The 24,113-nt window shown below is 40.6% G+C and overlaps 1 protein-coding gene across 6 annotated transcripts in view; it reads left to right on the forward strand.

Annotated features, from left to right (window-relative positions):
• Positions 1–24,113, forward strand: part of Dnah8 (dynein axonemal heavy chain 8) — a 254,705-nt gene that overhangs the window by 54,073 nt on the left and 176,519 nt on the right. For all 6 annotated transcript variants that reach the window (XR_010044105.1, XM_063238969.1, XM_063238971.1 and 3 more), the window contains 8 exons: positions 5,786–5,921; positions 8,194–8,306; positions 10,856–10,962; positions 15,955–16,030; positions 17,142–17,325; positions 20,685–20,881; positions 21,372–21,498; positions 23,645–23,880. Coding sequence is in view for 5 of the 6 variants with exons in the window: in XM_063238969.1 (XP_063095039.1) it covers positions 5,786–5,921; positions 8,194–8,306; positions 10,856–10,962; positions 15,955–16,030; positions 17,142–17,325; positions 20,685–20,881; positions 21,372–21,498; positions 23,645–23,880 (1,176 nt within the window). In the remaining variant the exon portion in view is untranslated. The remainder of the gene's footprint in view (positions 1–5,785; positions 5,922–8,193; positions 8,307–10,855; positions 10,963–15,954; positions 16,031–17,141; positions 17,326–20,684; positions 20,882–21,371; positions 21,499–23,644; positions 23,881–24,113) is intronic.

Genomic DNA, 24,113 nt, shown 5'->3' on the forward strand with positions numbered 1-24,113 from the left:
ACTGCATCACATCAAAGGGCCATAATACCACACAGCTGTTACGGTTGATCAGTGAGCTCCAGTGTTGTCACTGTTCACTTAAGGCTCAGGAGCTCTTAGTTCGAGCTCCCTCCAGTCATTGTTTTACTGGGGCCTGGTAACACTGGTATCTGACTGTAGGCCAAGGTCTCCGTGTAAAGAAAAGATTCCCCTCATTGGTTGGTTACTCTGAAATAGCATTTGTTCAGAAATATCAGATTCAGTCCTTCGGTTTGCCTTTTATTTACTATTTTCAAGATAATGAGTTGGATCACTATTAGTTTCATTTTTAAAAGAAGATCATTATGAATTTATGGGGTTTTATGGGCTGGGAGGGTTTTAGTCTCTCGCAGTCATCATATTTTGAGTGCTCAAGATTTCCCATCTTTGTCTAGTGGAATCATTCTGGCTGGCTTCCGTGTTTTGAGATAAATTTGGTAGTCTGTGAAAATCTCCTTGCATTCTGTAACTCCTGGACATCTCAAGCTCATTTCCTGCCCCAGATCTGGGATCCCCAGAATACATCCCCAGTGGTACCCATAAAAATGCTGTTGAAAGGCACAGTCTGGTGCTAGCAAAGGGCCCCGTTTTTAACTCTTAGTTATTTCTGATATTATGTCTCCTACATGTTTAAGCAACCTAATGAAGTGGATGGGGAGACTATTTCTTCAGTTGACAAATTTGAGCATTATTTCATTCCTATTTTAATAAATACCTCCTTGATTCTATCTTTTACCACTCTTCCCATTTCTTCTCGATATAGTTACATTATTATTGTCAGTTAAACAGGAAGTATGCATAGCAGTCACTGTGCCCGTGTAAATCTCAGTCAGTATAGAGCTGCATAGTGCATATACAATATTTCCTTTTTTATATAGCATTTAAATTTTTTCTGGTGTTTCAAATTGCCTCCTGTTTTGTATTTTAAAAACACGATCATATGAGAGTTTCATTTCTTCCCCCACAAGAAACCTCCCTTTGGGACCTTCTGAATCCCTCTTTCTACCTGGATGGGTTACTCTCTAATCGACCAATCAGCTGCAAAACTGTTCACCTGGGACTTTCCTTATCTGCTATGTTCCCTATGTCCCCCAGCATCCCATGCTTCTGTAGGTGTGAGAGCTCTTCAAATGTTGCATTGATCTTTTCTTAGCAATTGAAATTTTCCAAAGATGTGACCATTCTCCTGCCCACCATTTTCTCCTCACCACTCCTAGAATTTGACTGTGTGCACTTCATAGCAGACCTTCCTGTCTACAAACAGAGTACATAGCACTAGAGAAATTTCTGCATCAGTTTCCTATCTTTTGTTTCAGTTATAGTAAAATCATCTTCTCATAGAGTGTATTTATAACTATTTTGACACTACTTATTGGGCAGGGGAAGCACACACTGTTGGAGAGAATTTGCTTTGAATACATGTGTCAGTAAGAGCTTTTATATGCGTAGCAAGAGGAACACATCACACAAAGGAAGAAAATTGAGATAGTCTGAGACAGGCTGAATATGACGGATGACAAATGCGGTGTTTGTATCAATGGCACAAGAGAAGAAAGTGTTATTATTGGGCGACTCTCAGTGCTGTAAGTCACGGTGCAGGAGGCTTAGTTTTGAAGAGTACCTTTGCTATGCAGTATGCCACAGTCACTTTCCGAGGAGAGATTTACGATTCTACAAATGTACCATCTGGTGAGTCATGGTAGTGGACAGAATATGATTTGAAAGGCAGCACAAGCTGGGTAACACTCTGGGCAGAAATCAGATTTGGAAAGATTGCATACATGACACTGATTTTTGGGGGTGAGGTTAATTCGGACCAAGTGGTGTTTTCAGATCAGATTTGTAAAATAGAGCTACAACTCCTAGCAAGGTGGGAGTGGGAAGGAAAGACCTCACCCAGGCTGTCCTCCAACCATCCTGTCTTCTTCTGGGGCCTCATACTGAGGGAAACCCAAGGAGAAGCCAGAGTCTCTGTGGCCAGCTTGTCTCTGCAGGGAGGAGGATGCAGAAGCCTGAGAACAGGCTGGCCAGGCGCGCATGGGGAGCCACACTTGGAATGTCAGGCAAGATGGTCCTGATGGAAGAGTAGGTGTTATTTACAGGTTTCAAAGCTAAAACCATACAAGTATTTCTCCCAGTTCCATTGCTGACTTTTTCTGCATTTATCTTTCCTTCTTTCTGGTTCCATGGAGGCCATTTCCACCTTTTCAAAATCATTATCTTCCCAATGGTCTGTGGAGCCCCCCTCCCCAGTGACCATGCCCCGCTGGACCTCCTCTCTTTGTCTTCCCCTTTGGACTGTCTGCTGGATCCCGCCCACCTGCAGTCTCATGTGCTGTCACCTTTTCCTTAACAGCAGAAAACACAATCTCCCCACCATCTCCTTTCACCTTTCACACCTGAGCTTCTCCGTACCCTCACACACGCTTTCTTCACATCTGTATCTTCTATTAATTTTTCTTCCCTGATTTCTGGCTAAAATTATTTCTGGCATGAATTATTATTTTTTTAACAGCTGTATTGAGATGAAATTCACACATCATGGAACTCAAATATATAAATTATTCAGCACAGTGGTTTTTAGTGTAGTCACAGAGTTGTACAACTGTCATTACGGTCCATGTTAGAACACTTTTTGTTGTCCCCAAAGAAATCCTGTACTCATCTGCATTTTATGTCAGTTCTCCCAGCTCTAAGGTAACTACTAATCGACTTTTAGCCTCTAAAGATTTTCTGTTCTGGACATCTCTTTCAAATGAAACCATATAACATGTTTGTGGTGTTTTGTATCAGGCTTCTGTCACTTACTGTTCTTGAAATTCATTCAGTTTCATGTGTATTAGAATGTCCTTTCTTGTATTTGATGATCAATAATACATTGAAAGGATGTGATGAATTTTGGTTACCTGTTTAGTTGACATCTATTTGGGTTGTTACATGAATAATGCTGATATGAGCATCAAATGTACACATCTCTTGTGTGGACACCTGCTTTCATTTCTTTTGGGTGTTTACCTGGGAGTGCAGTTTGTGGGAGCAGTTGTTAACTTCATGTTTAACCTTTTGCAGAACTAACTGCCTGAATGTTTTGCAAAGTGGCTGGGTCATTTTATATTCCCAACACCAGCGTACAGGAGTTCCACTGTCCTTACATCCTAGCAGCATTTGTGATCCTTTGTCTTTTGGTTGTAGCATCCCAGTGAGTATTAAGTGGTAGCTCACGTGGCTTTGGTTTGCATTCCCCTAGTGGCTGGTGATATGGAGCGTTTTTCTACATGCTTGTTAATCTTTTGTATATTTTCCTTCATAAATGTCTGTTTGATTATCTTTAGATTGGATCACTGCCATAGTTCCTTGTGGGTACTAGTTCTTTGTCAGATACTATTTACAAAATTGTTGTATCATTTTGTGGGCTATCTTTTTACAGTATTTTCCCTTTTTTACTTTCTTAGTAATGTTTTTTGAAACATGAACATTTTTAATTTCCTAAAGCCCAATTTATTTATTTTTTTTTGTTTGCTCTTCTGTATTTTTGGTGTCATATCTGAGAAAACTTTGCCCAATTCAAGGTCATGAGGATTTTTATTTATGGTTTCTTCAAAGTTTTTCAGTTTTAGCTCTTACATTTAGTGTATGATTTATTTTCTTTCTTTCTTTCTCTTTTGTGCACAATCATGCCCAGCCCAATTTCGTTTTTTACAAGTGGATATTCAGTTCCGCCAGCACCAGTTGTTGAATCTCATTAGGCTTATTATTATACAATATGAGAACCATACATAAGAATTTGTACGGCATTCTCCCATAGGTTCTTACAAGTTCTTTCTAAATGATCACTGTTTTGTTGTCATTGTTAAAGTTCCTGGAGATGGAGGGGAGTTGTAAGATAAACATCTGTACTCAGCCTTCCAGATTTAGCTAGCAGTATCTGGTTCTGTCACTGGATACAGTCTGAAAAGATTCCCAAAGAGGAGATCGAGACCTCAACTCACCATGGATCGGTTTAGCCCTTACCACAGACAAGCCTTTCAGGAGTTGTCAGTGAGAAGCACTGCCTAAATTTATTAGGCAGAATTAGAAAGTAAGAGAAAATAAGGGAGGGATTTCACCCTGAGCAGTGATGGGGGCACACAGTGATGAAGAGGGTAAGAAGTGGGTTCAGCTTTTATGGCATCACATGAAGCCTGGGAAGGGTGAAGGCTGGTCCTTTCCTTTGGGTCTTGGGTGTGGCATTTTTGTTGTTGCTGCTGAGACTTTTCCCTCCTGTTTTGGGGATTTCCTCCTTCAGGCTACAGACTGGTGACTGCTCTCACCCTTGGAGAAATGCTGGTGTCCCGCTGCTGTTAGGACCAAGTACCTGGTCCTTGCATTAAGCACAGGGGGATAGGAGGAGCTTACAAGCACCCATTGCTATCAAGGAAAGATGGAGAAAATCCAAGTCTGCATTTCTTCAGTGGACAGTGGGTCATAGATCAAGGCCTGAGAATCTCTGTCTCTTGTCCCCAAACGAGTCTGTGTCCTGCTTCAGTTCCTCTCTTAGGGGAATTCCTGACAAGGGGTGTATAAGCATATGCTTCCAGTCTGCCAGCATTGGCTGCAGTGTCCACTCGGAGACCTTCGTTTCCCTTCTAGTGGCTCCAGCCCCAGTTTCCATGCAAGTGTAGCACTGTGCTGAGTACATTAAAAAGGGTGAAATGAAGGCATGATGAAGCTGGGTCAAAAGGGATGGAGGGGATCAGAACACGTCTTTGGGTAGGAGGAGGAGCACAGTTTCCCTTGGACTGAAGATAGACAAGAGGAGGTTCAGATTCAGATGAAGCAGGCAGAGAAGGAAGACGTGGGAGCCGCACGTGGGGAATGCGGGCCTTTCAAAGCTTGCTTGGGGAGCAGTTTGCATGGAAATCCTCAGGTCCCTTCACAGATGTTTTGCTTGAAGCCAAGTTGGTTGCCCGTGTTCACTCCATTCCTTTCCTAAAATGCGTAGGTATTGTTAGATATGTTCAAAAATGTCTTCAATTTGATAAACTAATTTTCTGTTTTGAATTGAACTAGCTGTCTACTTCTTCCTAAAGCTTTTGCTGACCATTAGAAAAAGAAAGGCTAAGTGCAAACTTCAAACCAGACACAGCTGGTTTCAAACCCCAATTTTGGCCAACCATTGCATGATCTGGGCAACTTTCTTATTTTCTCTGAACCTTGGATTTTGAGTCAGTGAAACAGAGACTGTAATATTAATTATCCCAAAAGGATGTGATTTAATTAATCAAAATAGTTAAAAAACATATAAGCTCTTGAATTGATGCCTGGCATAAAACACCATGCTCATTTGAAACCTTGATTTTATTTAAATCTTAAAGCAACACTTTGGATTATCTTTCTCCAAAGCCACATTTCATTTTCAGTTTTGATGACATCTTTCCACTTTCAATGTCTATATATGATTGAGTCAGGTACAGATCAAAGAACTGGGATTTTCTTCTTTTTCCTTTAATTTACTTGGGTCTCAGAAGCTGTGCTTTTAGCCATTGGCAGTTTTAGATGTGAAACCATTGGCACCTATCTCTTATTACGATTTTTTTGTGTGTGGTGTCAAGATCAAACACAGGACTGTGAGTCTGCTTGGCAAGTGCTCCCCAAACAAGCTGTGCCCCTCAGGGTCTCTAATTGTTTTCAAGTGAAGTTAATTATAGTTTGATGAATCAAAGTCATATTAATAATTTTCAGATTTTTAGGTATCTCAAAATTAATAACCATTTCTTCTATTCAATAGACGTACACAAAAGAATGGGCTGATATTATCAACCACAAAAGTAAGCACGTGGAAGAAGCCGTCAGAGAACTTATCCTAATATTTGAGCATATTTATGAAGTTAAGAACACTGGGGATAAAGGAAAACAGTTACCAGGTAATGCTTGAGTTACAAGAGGCACAGCTGTGTCCTCAGGTGGGCCCCTGCTGCTTAGTGGATAGCGGAATTCCAGATACCAAGGAGGGGAGCACAGGTGTTCAGTGGGAATCGCGTTGCGTCTACAGTTTCAGGACCAGTGGGCTCCTTTGTCATCTGGCAGTCAGTGGGGACCCTTTGAAACCCAAGCTCTGAAGCCAAACCAAAGCTGCTCTTGCCAGCAGATCTTCTTGTGGTAACTTTCTGTGGTACAGCATAAGTGAACCCAGCAAGAGCAGACTATGTACTTCTCGTGAATTTGGAAAACTTAACTTGAGCGAGACTGTTTAAAGAACTTTTCTCCTCCTAGACCCTTGTCCGAATGGAATAAATTATGCATTCCTACTTAGATGTGTTTCTGGGGGCTCAGAGTATAGGTCATTGGGGCCTAATAGAGCGAGGTGTTCCCAAGGGAGCAAAGATCATACCCTTAATTAAAGAACAGCCTGAAAAGTTTGTGTCCTAACTGTAACTTTTGACATTGCCAAAGCTCTCACTGTCCTTAAAAAAAGAGAGAATCCTTCATTTCACCACTGCTCTTGAGACAAATCTGTAGGACAAGGTGCACGGATTATTTGAAGTAGTTGAAATAATTTTAGCCCTGTTCTCCTGATTTCAGCATCTCATTTTTTTTTTCCCAAGAAAGTCCAACTCTTTAATAATTTCAGTAAACACATGTTTCTAATAAGCCCAAGAGATAAGCTGTTGAATTTGCTTCTTCCTTATCAGGGCAGGGAGTTGTAAGAAATGATCTTTCTTTCTCTCTCTCTCTCTCCCTTCCTTCCTTCCTTCCTTCTTTCTTTTTGTTTTGTATTTTTTTTTTTTTTTGTCTTTTTCATTTTTAACGGTACCAGGGATCGAACTCATGACTGCCTGCTTGCAAGGCAGGCACTTATTATGCCGCTGAGCTAAATCCCCAGCCCCCCTTCTTTCTTTTTGAGGGAAAAAAAAGAGCCACCTTGTAGCTCAGGCTGGCCTCAAACTCACAGTGATCTTCTTGCCTCAGCTTCCTGAGTGTTGGGATTACAGGCACGTGCCATCATGCCCAGCTAAGACATGATTTTCCAGTAGGAGAGTTTTTTGCTTTTTGGTTCCTGGACAGCAGGTTAAGAACCTGAATTTTTTAGTTTAACTTGGCTTGTCCTGTCCTAGCTATTTAGACTCTGGAATACATTTGAAGGGAACGTTTTTATTTTGAAGGTTTGTTTCAAACTCTGAAAAGAGTTTGAACTGGTGAAGTTAGAAATTTGCAGTTGAAGGTTTTAATTGTTAGTGTTATGAGGAGCTGTATCCATCAATCATGAGTCCTGTTCGCCCGAGTACCCGCCCTTCCCATCATCCCCTCCTCAGGGGTTTGTGTGAGCAGGCTGCTATGAGGAGACCTTGGTTAGCTAATTACCAGCATGTGTGAAGTTGGGCATATGTGGGGGTTGGCTGTTTGGGATGAGGCGAACTTTCCAGGTGAAAGGAGTTCGTGTAAACGACATTGTTAAGAAAAAGACAGAGGGATTGCGCCTGGAACACTGATTCTCAGTGGGGCCAAGGGAGGGAATATTTTGCCTCCTTGGAGACATTTGACAGCATCTAGAGACATTTTTGGCTATCATATGGTGTGTGTGCATGTGTGGGTTGCTACTGGCTTCCAGTGGCTAGGTCTAGGGCTGCTACTCAGTGTCCTGCAGGACAGACCTCAATGACAAAAATCATCAGATCCAAAGATTATCCTGTGACACCTGGCATTGTGTCACTAGTGGCCAGGAGGAGAAACTCCGCTTCAAATGAATATGGACAGTGTGGTTTCTTGGCACTTTTTCACTTAGTTTAGTTAGCTTTTATTGCAAGTATCAGAAACCACAAAAATCCAGTTTGTTAAGTGAGAAAACTCAGGAGGAAAACAGTCCAGCTAATTTAGAAAGATTATATATAAAACCCTCTTAATGTACCAGTAAACAATGAAAAAACCCTCTTAAAATTTTTATTAATGCTAGATCCTAAGAGTATATTGACAGAATGTGTTTCTTGGTAGTAGTATGATGATTCTATTAAAAGAGGAGTGATTTACATTGAATTCAAGGATGAGTCCTACACAAACGAATGCAAAATAAAGTGAAGATAAAATTTTTTTAAATAGCTTTTTTTTTTTTTTTTTAAAAGAGCTTCACAAGAAGGTTTGGGCATAGAGAATAAACTTAACACTAAAAATATACGTGTTACGGATTTTTTCTCTCTCTAGAGCACCAGAAACACGTTGTCTTTGGGGGTGAAACAGAAGATGGTGAGAATGCTGATTTTGACCATGTTGTCAATGTGGGTGATACTAATGATAAAGAAGATGAATTTAAAAAGGTACTCATTGCAAACCAGCGTTGAACGATTTCACCGATGTGAGGCTCAGGACTGTAGACAGTCCCAGCAGGGCTGTCCTCCAGGCAGTTCTGCAACAAACCTGTGTCTCATTTATTCCAGCTGCCAGAAAATATAAATATACATCTCAGTTTCACATTGCAGGACCAGGCAGATCTAGACCGTGCCACTGCAGCCTCACAGTTTCCTCTGGGATCATCGACTTCTGATGTGGTTCTATTGATTACAGTTCACATCGGATCTCAGCATATTATGAACAGCTGTGTCTTCTTACATAGTAAATGTGACTTCTGGGGTGGTAGCTTCAGTCCATCTAGCTCAGAGCAGAGAGCTTTGTCTGCAGTGATGATGCTTAATGGAGTTATCTGTATCACAAGTCCTGATTTGGATTCACCTGGGGCCCAGGGCTGTGTATTTTAAACTAGCACTATGGACAAATTGTGGCCTCTGCCTCAGAGAAACCCCAGATGGGCAGACCGTGCTGGAATGAGTCGAGAAGATTGGAAAGGAGACACGGGGAGCTCTCTCTCTCTTTTTGGTCATCTGTCAACTCTAACTGCCCTTTCCTCTTTTGCACAAATTCCTGCTGTCTCCTCCCTTTGCCAGTTTTCTTTGAATCCCTTGTCCTCACCTTCCCTTCATTCTTTCCCTGTTTTGCCTACTTTTGCACAGGTAATGTAGTTTGGAAATAAACAGGGCACAGTTGATGATATTGCCAGTTGATTGGGAAGCACTTTCCTGCGGAGTCTAGGTTCACACTATTGGGCTTCTCAGTGCCCCACGCAGGTGGCTGAGCCCCCAGCAGGAGCCAGCTGCACCTAGGAAGTGAGCTTGCTTCTCAGCTATCTTCCAGCCCTTGCATTTCCTTTCCACACGGGCTGGGTCTAGAACAAGCCTTCTCGGAGCCTCTCTGGGCGGGGTCACCTGCAGCCGTGTCATTGAAATCAGCTGTCTCTGGGTTCCACATGCCACGTGCTGCTGGAGAGGTCTCTCTAATTTATAACCTGATCACCTCAGTGCCTGTCTTTTCACTTGATAATTCTTCCCTTCTGTACAATCTAAACATCCCTCTTTGTTCTGTAATTCTTCTGACCCAACTCAACCTGGATCTGCTGCAAAACCTCAGAGGTGTGGATGTGTCTGCCTTGCTGGGGCTCAGTCTGAGGGTGTGGCTTGGTGCAAGAGCACCTGCTTAGCATGGACAAGGCCCTGAATTTCATGGCCAGTACCATAAAAAGAGGGAAGAAAAGGTGTTGGGTCTTTGCCTGCCAGCTCCTGTTCTGCGCTCTAACCAATAAGCTTGTGAACTCCTCTCAAGGGAAGAAAGGATGTGAAGAGAAGGTCAAGCCATGGTCTAGGGCTAGAAGGTTTGTCCTGTACATTTGGGTCTTTTGTGCTTTAAGATACATTTCCCACCAGACTGCACTTCTAGAGAAGGGAGATTCCTGCTCGTCCTCCTGTGCTCAGACCCGCACGCTCTGACAATTGCACCACACTCGCAGTGCTTTGCCTTCATTAGGTTCATTGTTGAACATTATTTATTTGCATCCAACTTTTATACCCCAAACAAGTTCTCTGATGATTTACCACGCTAGCACAGGAAATCTGAAGAAACAACAAATTATTTGGCGTAAATAGACATGCACTGTAGAAGGCTATGAAAGACGCAGCTTGGCCATAGATTATTTTCCTTAGAGTAGTTCCTTCCATAAATAAGACCTTACTTTTTAAATAAAGATTAATAACTGGTTTTAGATCATGGAGAAAGTTAATAACACAGCTTTGAAAAAGCTAGATCATATTTTTTCTGGGTAGTCTGTTATCATCTCTGACCACAAGAAGGATGCTAAGGTCAGATTATGATGTTCTTAAATTAACAGATTAGACTGTAAATCACACAGGTAATTAGAGCTGCAACAGTCTTTTCAAAATGACTAGACTGAATTTTGGCTATAAAGTATATAAAAAGAACTTTTGGGGACAGTTTCTAAACTGTATTTAGAAATACAAGGAAATATGTGTTTCCCCCTAATAGAGTTAGATAAATACTCTGAGTCCTGTAAGCAGGGTAAGATGTTTTAGATTTATTTGGTTCCTTTAGTTCAAAAATCTGATTGCTTTTCCATAAATTTTTCCAAACTGTCACCTACTCTCAGATTTTGACTGTGTTTCTACTGTACTCAGAGAGTATGTCTGATTTTCTCTTAGAAATGTGCCTTTTTCTTGGTTTTAGTAAGTTAATTGTTGCCTATCAAGCAAACTAGGATTATTTTGAGTACGTTGTTTTTTGAGTTGTGGTTTTTGAGCAAGCCGTGATTTGCCTGAGTGTGTATCCAAAATATCCAGTTTTATATATTGTCTAAAAAAATACAGACAAGTGATGCAGAGTTGAGTTTATTTCTACAGTGTTATTGAAACTGTAATTTATTGTTTCTCACCTTCACATATCATTTCTGTTATTGTTTCTTTGCTTTGGGGGATTTTAGAGGTTTATTTTTGTGTACCAAATGTAATATGGTTTCTTATTACAGGAATGTAAGGAGGTCTATGCTTTTTTCTCTCATCAATTACTAGACAGCCTTCAAAAAGCTACACGTTTATCTTTGGACACAATGAAAAGAAGAATATTTGTCGTGAGGCAAGTTGAAAATATGCTAAATTTGTCTGATAATCCTACCCAGAATGACACCATTTTAATTGTATCTCTCGATTGCCTTGTTAATTTAGAAAAGTCATAAAATGTCATATATTGCACCCACAAAAAAGCTGTATGAAGGCATTGTGTAATATTCCAGAACAGCAAGCAAATGAACAATCATGTTTCTAGCGTGTGGACAGGACAAGGGGAACGGCGGTCCCCTGACCGGCCCTCCTGTTGCTTGCCTGAGGATCAAGGTGTTCACCAATGCTTATTTTTCCGTATAGCTTCCCACTTGCTTCTAGTCCTAGTACAGTACTTGTCTGTATTTGACCTGTGTTATTGGCCTTTTTTTATTTTAAAGGGAGTAAAACAGCACAGTAAAATGAAACAAAATGAAACAGTGATCATACAGTAAGAAATCCACACTCCTTACTGTATTGCATATTGTTATTCTCCAAATAGTTGCCTGGACTACAGGCCCCAGACCTGCAAAGTCAAACAAACAACATAAATGTCAGGTTGCTTCCCTGCTTCACTTACCATCATCTCAGCTTGTGCTGTGTCTGGTTGCTTGGGGCAGGGGGTGAGAGGCAGAGGCGGTTCCCTTGCTGGGTTCTCCGTGCCAACAGGACCTCTGCTGGCCCAGGGGAGGCCGCATGGCTTCCTTGTGCTGTTTCTCCCTATCCAGCAGGGCCACCTTCCCTGGTTTTCTTATTTTTGTTGATTCCTGAATTAACTCTCTCCGTGGGCTTCAAGTCTCTGTCCAGACCCTTCCTGCGTCCATGGGCCCCACATCTCTCCTCCTTCTCTTTCTTATAGTTGCTGTATTCCAGGATCTGAACACCAAAACTTGGAGAGGTTCTTTCTCTGCTGCTCACCGCTCCACCATTTTCCCTTTTGCACTTTTGAGATTCACCTATGTTGGTAGTTTATTTTCACAACTGTGTATGTGGAGTATGTGCAATTTATTTATCTGTTTCATTGGGGATGGTCATCTGGGCTGTTTCCAGGTTACACTCCTCTGATAAAGCCTCTGTGACTGTACCTGTATTGTCTCCTCCTGTAGCTGTGAAGAGTGGATTTGGGGGGTTCAGGGCATGTGTGGGCCTCATTTTACCAGTCAGGAATGAGAATGTTCATAGCTCAGCACCCTTGCAAGCAGTGCTGTTCAACTAAAAAATTCTTGCTAACATACAGGGGTGCAAAGTGGCACCTCAAAGGGATTTATATCCATTTTCCTGATGATTGATGAGACTGAATGTATTTCCATTTGCTTATGGGTCATTTTTTCCTCTTCCTTAAAAATTGTGGTGGTTTTTTTGGTGGCGGTCTTTTTTATTGGAATGGAGTGAGCCATAAATAGTTTAGTATATTACCTTATTGATGATAACATAGTAAATATCACCATTCACTTCTGTCTTATTGTTTCATTTACATTATTAATTATAATATTTTTCCTTATGAAATTTAAAATTTTCTCAGAAGCATCAATTTTTTAAGATATTCAGATTCATCAGTTATTTAGAGGTGATTTGTGATTTCTTTGTCTTTTTTTAAAAACTTCTTTTCTACTTCATCATGCTTCCTAAAAGTTTTGTAGTTTTTGTCTTTTATGTTTAGAGATTTAATCCACATGGTATTGATTTTTATGCTTATACAGGATAAAGCTTCTACACATAGTTATTAGTTACCAAGCAGGAGTTGTTGAAAAATCAACATTATTTTTTCGGGGGGTGAGAGGGTTATTTAAATTGTATTGCATCTGTAGATCAATTCTCCAGAGAACTGGCATCCTTACAAACATTGAACTCTCCTTCCTAACCACTCTGTTGCCAATGCGATTGTATCATTTTTTGTCCATACATTATGGGCAGGTATGTGTGCATCTGCTCTAGAGATTGTATTATCTACCGATTTTAAATATTTAAACAAATGCTTTTCCCCTTCATTCTTCAGATATTGCATCATTTGTACCTTGTTAGGTTAGTCTTTAAATCTTTCTTGGGAAGACAACCTTCCCTTAACTCACTGAACATTCTCAGTTTACTTAGAGTTTTTCATATCTCTAAACATTGCATTTTATCTGAAGCGAGTTTCTCGTTTCAAGTTTTGATTCCTTTCTGTCTGTCGTACTCTTTGAGTTTTGCATGCCTGTTGATATTTTACTGTGTGGGTCCTCTTTGAGCATGAGGTCTTTCTGTTTTTCTGTTTCTTTCTCTTTTTCTCCTGTCTAGGATTTTCACATTTGCCTCCAGGTATGGCTTGCAATGTTGAGTCCAGGTCCAGCTCTCAATTGTGCAGAGGTGCTGCCCCCTGGAGAGAGATTGTGGGCATGGCAGGCAGAAGGGCCAACTTTGTGGCTTATCAGGGAAGCTGTGGATTTGTTTCTTTCTCCCGGGCCACTGCGTGTTCCAGAAAGCTGTAGCTTCAGGCAGGAGGTTGATAGCCTGTCTTGTTGTTTTTCCTTTTTTTGGTAATGGAGGGAGAATCTTCTTGGTTTTTGGCTTTATGCAGTGAGACTGCCTGAAGTTCTCCTGTCTCACGTGGAGTACTGTCAGTTCCCAAATCCCGAGAGCCACCATGGCCACTGTCACTGCTGCCCTTAGAAACCAGAAACACCCTGGCCAGGCTGTTTGGTGTTTGTGGTCCATTCCTGATGCTTGAAGGTGGCCTTGTATTTGAACATTAGTACCTCCTCTGTGTCAGTGCATGATTGTGATGTGTTTTGCGCCAAGAGGTATTTCTGGAGAATGAACTCACACTGCCACACTGACTTACAGGTTCCGTAGTACCTACGTGATTTGGAGAGGGATATCAGGAGTGATAACTGAGCATCCTCGCTTGTCTAAAATGTCTTTGGCTCATTCGCATGCACAGATGTCAGTTGGTCTTGTGAATCATCATCTGTTTTTCTCATATAAATGTTGCTCTTTTGTTTTAGTTTTCAGGTGAGAATTTTGCTGCTAAGCAGTTGTTTTGATGCTTATAGATTTTTTAAAAAAAATTCTTGAAATTCACAAATTATATGCTTGAATGTAGCCCCCTTCTCAATCCTGTGAGGCACACAAAATTTTTCTGAAATGAAAAAATAGGTCAATTATTAAGATTAAAGGAGACCAGGCATGGTGGCCCATGCCTGCAATCCCAGCACTTGGGAGCCTGAGGCAGAAGGATTGCTGGGAGTTCGAGGCCAGCCTGGACTGCAAAGTAAGTTCAAGGCCAGCCTAAACCATACATATAGTGAAACCCTGCACCCCCAAAAGACTCCCCTCTCTCCAAAAAAAAAAAAAAAAATTAAAGGAGCACTTGCTTTAATTTACTATACTCATATAAAATTAAAACACTGGTACTTGATAGTGAAGTATCTCTGAGATAAGTTCCTTACTTACCTTTTCCTTTTCAGGGTTTTTTCATGTATAGAATGGAAATAATAATCACAGAATCTGTTTCACAAAGTTAATTTGAGAGTGAAGTGTGTTAATCCATAGAAAATTTAAAGTGCCTGGCATACACTCAACATTCAATAAACATTACTTATCTTTTTCTCTTTTCTCTTTTTCTTTAAATAATTTCTGTCTTTTTGCATTTTGTACTTGAAACTTTTAAGAACTGCTGAAGCTGATCCCCTGATTTACCAGCTGTATTGCTGACTGATTTAGGTGCAGCTCACTGCCTTTTTTTTAGTTCAGCTGTTTGTATTTATGGGAACTCTTTCTGGTTCTCAGATTGCACCCCTTATATCACGTACAGTTCTTGTTGTTCTATTGAAGTACCTGAAATATCACAGGGAGACTATGAATTAGAAGGCTTTTGTTTGCTTGCTCCTAGTTCAAGGAGCTCCTTCCAGTAATATTTATCTGGAAACCATGGCCTTGAGTGCTAAAAGTGAGGGCTCCACTTCTGAGCTGTAGTGTGTGTATGTTTATTGTGATTCCTGCCCCTGGACCCCATGTGCTTATATGTGGAAGTGTCTGTCAGTGATGGCAGTCCTTGCATTCCCAGAGAAAAAGAGAACGGAATTTATGGTTCTTACATTTTTTCCTAGAATAGGGATGGAGTCCTGTTATGGCTTTGATGTGAACAGTTCCCCAAAGTCACATGTTAAAGCCTTGGTTGCAGCTGCTGGACTTTGGGAAATGAGTGAATCTTAAGGATTTTTAACTTTATCAGTGGCACTGATGAGATCATAATTTCATGGCATTATCAAGAGGTGGATTATTGAAAGGAATAGATTATAGGATTGTGACACTGGGGACTATGTCTGGCCCTTCTCACTCTCTTGTTTGCTTCTCTCTACCTCCTGGCTGCCACGAGCTAAGCAGCTTTGCTCTGCATGCTCTTCCACCAGGATGTGTTTGCCTCACCTGAAAGTGATGAGCAGGGCGACCATGGATTAGACCTTCTGAGACCGTGAGCCAAAATAAGATTTGCTCCTATAAGTTGTTATTCTCAGGTGTTTTATGACAGTGATAGAAAGCTGCCTAATATAAAGTCAAATAAGAGGGAGATGGCCAAACTAATTTGTAGCTCTGTAGGTGTTATTGGATGCTTTCATTATTGGAAATGTGTCTCTTTGTCTTTGTTGAGATTTTTAAAAAAGCAGTTTTTGGAAAACTTTGACTGTAAACCTCCTGTGTAGTCTTGTAGAATGTAAAAAGTTCACGGAGGTGTAGCTTTTTGTTGGTGTTCTCATGTTGTATTGTCACAGGGAAAACAAAGCAAATCTTTAGTAAATGTTGTGAAATGGTTATATCAGAGAGAGCACAACATTCAGACACTAGAAAATGCACAATTAATTAGTATTTTGCTTCTAAGAATATTAAATCATTGTGTTCTTTGCAATTTATGATTTGGTTATAAGTAACGTTTGGTATAATTTGATATTTTGAATATAGTCTTATTTTTAGAATCAAAACTTGTAGCATAATCAGTTAGTTATGAAATTTTTGGCTAATTAGGCTCATCAACCAAATGATCATCTTATTGCAGCCCATATGGACGCAGACCGTCAGAAGATATTATTTCGTTCATAAAAACCGAAGTACATCTTGCGATTCCTAATGTGGTAAGTATTATTACTGTTTTGGAGGGTGGTTATTGTCTTGGGAATCACACTCAGGACCTCGCGCTCACTGCCGCAGAGTTACATCCCCTGGCCATGTGGAAAAGTATTATTGATTACAGTGATATGTTGATAATGCACTTAAGAATTATAGTATTAGGGCCAGGGATTTAGCTTAGCAGTGTAAGTGCCTGCCTGACAAGTGTGAGGTCAAGAGTTCAATCCCTAATATCCCCTGACCCTCCAAAAAAAAGAAAAAGGAAAAAAAAGAATTACAGTATTAGAACTGAATTTTCATTTCGAGGAAGGCCTTGGTCTCATGTGGTTCTTCCTCCCCACCCCCCTCCGGCCCACTTTCTCCTTAAACAAAAGTAGAAAGGTTTTTAATGTTATTTTTAACTGTTACTACAATTAAACATGATTACAATAGCTCATGATGTATTGAAGGCTGGTGTCAGGAGCTAAGTATCTGTTTTGCTCTCAGTAATCAAGAACCCTACAAGTCACCTGCTTTTTCTTCAGATATTAAGTTGTTTAAATAAAGTCATCATGAAAGTCCAACTCCCCACCCCAAACACCACTGTGAGACCACTTACCAATGATGGCAAACAGAGGGAGAGAGAGCCTGTGACCTGAGCCTGTGATCCCCTGGGCTCTTCCTTGGCACTTACTCTGCAACTACTCGGGCTACTTAATTGTGCCTAGAACTCCACACCACACAGGTGGCCAAGGTCCCAGCAGGGCCAGCTTGTGACCCACCTAACACCGCGTTTGCTTGTTCTGACTGGTGGAAGGAGAGCCCCTGAGCTTACTGGGCACCATTTGAAGGAATGGTCAGATTCTTTGTGGTACAGCTTCTTCTGTTGTTTTCTACCCTGGGCACCCAACACACAGTTTTCTCTTGCATCTTGCTGTCCTCGCAGGCTGACAAGGACTGTGGTTGACCTTTTGCCCACAGAATGGATAGCGTGGGAAAGCCTCCCTGCGGAGAAGTCTGCAGCCTGCCCTCTCTGCACACAGCTCTCCCACTGGCCACTTGAGGCTGGGGAGGTGAGAAGTGCAGGGATGTGTTGTCCGTGCCGGCAGTGTTACGTCCTGGCTCCTTCTTCCGCAGGTAATGGTTCCCAGTCTGGATGATATTCAGCAAGCCATTAACCGGATGATCCAGTTGACTTTGGAGGTCAGCCGCGGCGTGGCTCACTGGGGACAGCAGCCGCACCTGAAGGCCGTGACAAACAGTCCCACCGTCACTGACCTGGCACACCCCACTGTTGGAAAACAGTTGAAGAAAGAAGACAGTAAGAAAGTTAAAGCCAGTCCTGGAGGGTAGAACCTTAGAATCCTAGCGATTAGTAATGGCCTTTCTGATTCTCCCCAGGTTTGACGGCATATGGGGTCTTTGTAAACTGCAGGTTTCGTTATTAAATTTTGCATAAAAAACTGTTCTCCATCTAAAATACAACATGCCGATATGTCTTTCTCGTATTTGGTCATGGATGCACGAAGATTTTTATTTTTGCTCTATGATAGTAATCTTACACATTGGTGGTTATTTTAAAATTAATCTTAAAAATTAAACCTCTGTTAAGCTTACTTGCAACACTGCATTTGGTCTAATAAACTTTGTGTGAATTTTCATAGCTGTGTTGTGGGTAATAGCACTAAATGGCTAAGGAAGGTCTACAAAGTGGTGAAAAGCCACATGCATAGCTACGCAACAGAATGCTTCCCACAATAGAAGTGATTGAACTAAGGCGTGTCGCAGGAATTAGTTTATTAATTAAATTAGGAAAATACTTTGTATTTTCCTCCTTAATTTTGTTAAAATACAAGACAAAATAAAAGTACATAGGGGCTTAGAGAGGACTGTGGTAAATTTATCACATCAGTGATAAATTATGCTATTTTAAAAAGAGAACCTGGGCATCTGGAGTTTCTTGTGAAATCTCATTAAATTAAAAGCTGCTTCGAAATAGGAAGGTGCTGCATGGGCCAAACAAATATATTGGTAAGGTCTCTGTGAGATAGGAGAATATTGAGAATTTTCAATCAGTGTAGTGACAGGGCCAGATTTGGGTTTGGGTGAAAAGTGTTTGTCGCAGCAGTCCGGGGCTGTGGCTGATCTCTGTGTCGTAGAGGCTGAAATTGTCTCATTTCATCTGCGTGAGGGTAGCCGTAAAGACCGAACAACTGGCCTGGGGTCATTCATACATGCAGTCTCCCTCCTCTGCCCTCTGTGCTGGTCCATAAGATAGCAATTTTCACTCTTGAAATTCTCCTTGAGGGACTTTTTTAAATTTGGAGAGGTTTCAATCAATGTCTTTTTGTTTTGCTCTCTGAAAAACAATAGTTTTCCCAGATTAAAAGAAAAAAATCTAGACTTCACAATTAAATCTGACATGGTAGTTTTTAATATGCAAAAATAGCAAGATAATAGCTTTTAACTACTTGGCACAATTTAATTATCTAAAGAGAGTATCTTTAGGAAAATACATGTTGAAAATACTATGATTATTAAAGTTGTTAATATTTAAAATTGAATGTTGAAGCTATCTATAATGTGAAAACATTTGCTTTTAGAGTCATTCTGAGTGTGTGTTTGCAGTGTAGACTGGGGATGTTTTTTTGGGGGAATTGGTCCTTGCACATAACATACCTTAATTATTTTTGGTCTCTTTCCTTCCCTTTTTCTTACCTCCTCCTGCTTTCTGGTCTCCTTGTTCATTTCCCAAAATCCATCTTCTTATTGTCTACTATCTCTCCTTTATTTTGTTCATTAATGTTTTAGGTTTCTCATATATGAGAAATCATGCAATATTTAATTTTCTATGTCTGATTTATTTTTCTTAATATTATGGTCTCAAGTTTCTTCTGTTTTCTTGCAGATGGCATGATGTCATTCTTCTTTATGGGTGAAAAACACTTTTGTGCATATAGCACATTCTGTTTATCCATTTAGCTCTTGATGGGTAGCTAGAGTGTTTCCAGAGCTTAGCTGTCATGAATTTTGCTGCTAGAAACATGAAGTTTTAGTGACAGGTGTCACTATGGTGTCACCTTTCATGCTTTTTGGAGTACACCCTGGAGAAGTATAGTTGGGTCAAATGGAATTCGTATTTTTATTCTTTTGAGGAATCTGCCACCTGATTTCCTTAGTGATGTACTACTTTACATTCCCACCAGCGGTGGAGGGGTTCCTTTTCCTCCAATACTCATCAGCTTTTGTTTTTGGTATTCTGGTGACAGCCATTCTGACTAGGGAGGGATGGAATTTGAGAGTTGTATTGCTTTGCATTTCCCTAACGGCTAAAGAGGTTGAAGAGTTTTTCATGGACTGAGTAGCCATTTGTGCTTCTTTGGGGGAGTGTCCATTCCATTCATTTGTCCATTTTTAAAAATTGGGTCATCTCGGGGGTTTTTTGGAATTCTTTGAGTAAGTAAGTCCTCTATCAAAGGAGTCGCTGGCAAAAATTTTTTTCCCATTCTGTGATCTCACTCTGTTTTTTTTTTGCCATGCAGAAACTTTTTTATTTGATGTAATCCCATTGGTTGACTCTTGATACTGTTTTCTGTACCAGTGGAGTTCTTTTCAGGAAGTTCCTGCTTATGTTTATGGCTTTAAGTATTTCCTGCACATTATCTTCTAGCAGTTTCTGTTTTATAGCTAAGTGTTCAATCCATTTTGATTTGATTTTAGTAAAAGGTGAATGATATGGATCAAATTTCAATATTCTGCACACCATTTGTTATAAAGGCTCTCTTTTCTCCAAATGGAGTTTTAAACTCCATTGTCAAAAATCAGATTGCTGGAGGTACCATGGGGTTGTTTCTGTGTCTCCTTTTCTATTCCATTTTCTATTTATTTTTGTGCCAGTACCATGTTGTTCTTATTATGCTAACTTTGTAGTACAAGTTGAAATTCAGTATTTGGTGGATTTTGGTGCCTCTTGCTTTGCTCTTTCTTTTTTCTGTTGACCTCCTCCTCTTCCTTCTCCTGCTCTTCTTCCTCTTCTTCCTCTTCTTCTCCCCACCCCTTTAGGATTACTTTGGCTCTTCTGGGTCTATTCTTTTTCTTTTGGTACCAGGAATCAAGTCCAGGGCCTCACGCTTGCCAGGCAGGTGCTGTACTGCTGAGCTACATCCCGAGCCCATGGGTCTTTTCTTGTTAGATACAAACTTTTAAGATTTTTTTCTAGTTCTGTGAGGAATATTGTTGATATTTTAATAGGTTTGGATTGAATCTATAGATTGCCTTTAGCAGTATGGCCCTTATAACAATATTAATTCTTCTGGCCCCCAAATAGGGCAGTCTTTCTATTTTCTAATGTCCTCTTCAACTTCTTTCTTTAGAGTTCAGGAATTTTCATTATAGAGGTCATACCTACTCTCTAGGTAGGTTGATTCCTAGGTGTGTAATATTTTAGTACCATGAATGGAATTGTTTTTTGGGGTTTTTTTTTTGTTGGTTCATTTATTAGTGTACAGTATACTGTTCATTTTTGTGAACTGATTTTGAACCCCACCACTTTGATTAATTTTCCCATCAAATGTAGAAGCCTTTTGTGTTTAGTCCTCTGTGTAAAGAACCGTATCATCTGCAAGTAGGACTATTTTAACTTCTTCTTTTCCTATTTATAACCTTTTTATTTTCTTTTAGGATCCTTTGAAGAAATCATTCCTGCAAGAAAGCTGAAGAACTTCTACCCAGGGGTGGCGGAGCATAAAGACATTTCCAAGCTAGTCCTCCTCCTTTCTTCCTCTGTGAATTCTCTAAGGACGGTGGCCCAGGAGGCCCTGCAGGAGTTTCAGAAGTACAAGACTCTCTGGACGGAGGACCGAGATGTGAAAGTGAAGGTGTGTTTCCACTACTGGTGCTGTCAGTTTCATCCTTTAACTGTTGAAAGGGGGTCATAAGCATTTCGGGAGTAATGAGAAGGTTTCATGGGCAGAGGCCAAGAACCCCCAGATGCCCAGCACCTGGCAGGACCTTTAAGGCGAGTGATAATAGTGAGACTCTCGCAGATTTCATATAATTTCTTTGAGAAATTGGGTGCCAGTTAGGTGTTAGACACTGTCCAAAGGCCAGGTATTCAAGGATATGTCACAGTTAGGGCCAGCTTAGAGACTCAGGGAAACTAGAGAACTCTGGGTAACCACATAGACTATGAGACTCCCTCTTCTTTCAAGACTACCAAGGTGGCCCTTCCTTTAGCAAGCCCTGGGCCACCTAGCAAGTGTAAATGTCAGAGTGTATAAACAAGTAAAAATTTCTAAGTCAACCATTAGAAATATACTTTTTAGGCTGTTAAAAAATTAAGAAAATATTAATTGCTATCTTGAACAGGAATTTTTGGGTAACAATCCCTCTCTGACGGAAATCAGATCAGAAATTCTTCGCTATGCTACTTTTGAACAGGAGATTGATGAGCTGAAGCCAATAATTATTGTAGGGGCACTTGAACTACACACAGGTAACTGCAACTATTTATTGTGTAGTATATCTATGTTTCCACATGAAAAATTTTATTTAGCAAGCAGTGTTACATTACTTTGGTATAATATAATAATAATAATAATAATATTTATATTATTATAATATTTATATTTTTAAATAGTTCCGGGCTATCCATATTCTTTATATCCACAAGTATATTACATAGGCAGATTCCTCAGTTAGCAGTCAAATAACTAAAACCACAGTGGAATTATTTTTTAGAGGAGGGTGTTATGTACGTCAGGTAAGCGTCAGATAAAGTCTCTTAAATTCATCCATTTGGGATTACCAAAATATGGTGAGACAACCATTTACTATCTGAAATACAAAGGCCAGGTTGGCTATTTGGTTTACCTCACCTAGGGAGAGCTATGCTGGTTGGACAATTTCCCTGGGAGGCAAACTGCAATCTTTGATAGGGTGTCTTTGCAAGACAGAATCCAAGGATTGTGGATGTAGCTAGGCTAAGGTCGGCTATTGCAAGTTGCTTGCTTCACTCAGGTGTGACTTGATTGGCTGGTGCTCAGAGGTAAATTTATTAACCTCTCTGATTGGTTGATGCTAAGAAGGGCATGAGTTGGGCTGTGGTTTGGGTTTAAACTAATTACCATGGTTGCAGAAGAATCCATCTTGCCCTTGGTTTGTGGGAAAATTTTATTCTCAGGTGATATTTGAACAACTATTTTACACTAGTTATCTACATCAATCTTCAAGGAGTCAGCGTAACTATGGCTTTTGAGTTTGATTTACTTGAGTAACTTGAGTTTACTTGTTTTTGCTTCAGCCTTCTCTTTCCTTTGCTGGCTCTGTGACATCTACCTCATGAGCTGCTTTTATATGAGACGTTAGCATAGAATACCTGTGGCAAATAATTAATGTTCAGTACATATTAAATATTACTAATCTGCCAAGAGAGGGTTTAAATTGAGGAAGAATCACAAATACTCAAGGAGAGATTATTTAGCTGGAAATCAGAAACTATACATTAAGAGCTTCGGGAGACTTTTGGACATAACATTATTTTTAAAAATTTGTCTCCTCGTAGTGATTAGCACTGTGATCCTTGTGTGAAAGACAGTGATAGCTTATTATTTTCCCCTTAGTGTCACACCGGGCTGAGAAAGGGAAGTAAAAACTGGAATAGGTGGAGACAGCTACAAAGAGGGGGGCAGGTGGGCTGAATTCCTGAGCCCAAGGAGAAGGAGAGAAGGGCCCACGATAAGAACTCCCGAGGAGGCATCTCCTGACCCCCGACTGCTTCCTCCTGAGCTACACCTTTCCCTTTGCTCCACAGGCCCCCCCAGTTTAGCTCTTGGAGGCCGAGGGGCAGCAGCTGTGTTTCAAGCTTGGCAAGGTGGGGAGGACATTGAGAGGCAAGAGAGGACTGGGAAAAGAGTTGGCCAGTTGGTGCTGTTTCATTTTCAAGAAGCAGAAGCCCTTTTGAGTGACATTAAGGGAAAAAGGTACATGTCAGAATCCAACATGCAGCAGTGCCTGCAGAACAGACCAGGACCTGGGACCCTCTTTTTTTTCTGCTTCCCTCTACATATGACATTTCCTGCTTCCCAGACCACGTGGTTCCCTCTCAACTCTCATTCTGAACTCTCCAGAAGGCTCTCTAATTGGCCCACCGTAGGGCAGAACTGACCTGGGATGGCCAGCCAGGTTCAGGGTCAAGTCATACAAGTGCTCTGACCATGCGGCTGAGGCAGAGAGCAGAATAACAAGAAAACTGCGGTTTGAGTGGCAAAACAATAGATTTCACTTCACTGAGAGGTTCCCTAGGGGACACGGGGTGACTAAATGAGGGCTGCTAATAGGATGGCTAGAAACAGGGCAAGGTCCACATAGAACAGTGCTGTCGGAAATGCCCCCACCCCAGCTGCAGTGTCTTTTGTGTACACAGCTGAACATACTCTATGGGGACAGGAATTAAGTCTACAAAGTCTAGTAACCTTATAGCACATGAGTTCAGCATAACCGCCTTTCAGGTGCTAAGAAGCTGCAGGTGACCGATGACTCCTGAGTTGGACAATTGTAGATACTCAGATTATACATAAGTGAACTGTTTCAGAATGCCCATTGGGTTCTGTTTTCATCTTTTTTTTTAATCTCCACATCAGGGCCAATGAAATTAGCCTTATCAATTGAAGCTAAGGCGTGGAAGATGTTACTCTGTCGATATTTGAATGAAGAATACAAAAAGAAAATGTTGGACATGATAGCATTTATCAATGAATATTTGAAAAAGTTATCGAGACCTATTCGTGATTTAGATGATGTCAGATTTGCAATGGAAGCTCTGTCTTGTATTCGTGAAAATGAAATTCAGATGGACATGACTTTGGGACCAATTGAAGTAAGAAATGATTGCATTTTTTTTTCTTGAAATCCTTTTTTTTTTCTCTTTTTCAAAGAGAAATATTTAGAAGTGTGATTCCTTTAACATATTTCTTCACATGTTTTGTGTATCCTTTTTAATGTTGATGACTTAGGGGGAATTTTGACAAGATTGACAATGAAGAATGTACAAAGGAATATTAATGTGTTGATATTGTACCAGGACATACAGTGCTTTTGCTATGACACTAA

The sequence above is a fragment of the Cavia porcellus genome, unplaced genomic scaffold (assembly GCF_034190915.1).
Source record: "Cavia porcellus strain 051 isolate PalLab524CR breed Dunkin Hartley unplaced genomic scaffold, mCavPor4.1 scaffold_28, whole genome shotgun sequence".
In the NCBI taxonomy this organism is placed as follows: Eukaryota; Metazoa; Chordata; class Mammalia; order Rodentia; family Caviidae; genus Cavia; species Cavia porcellus.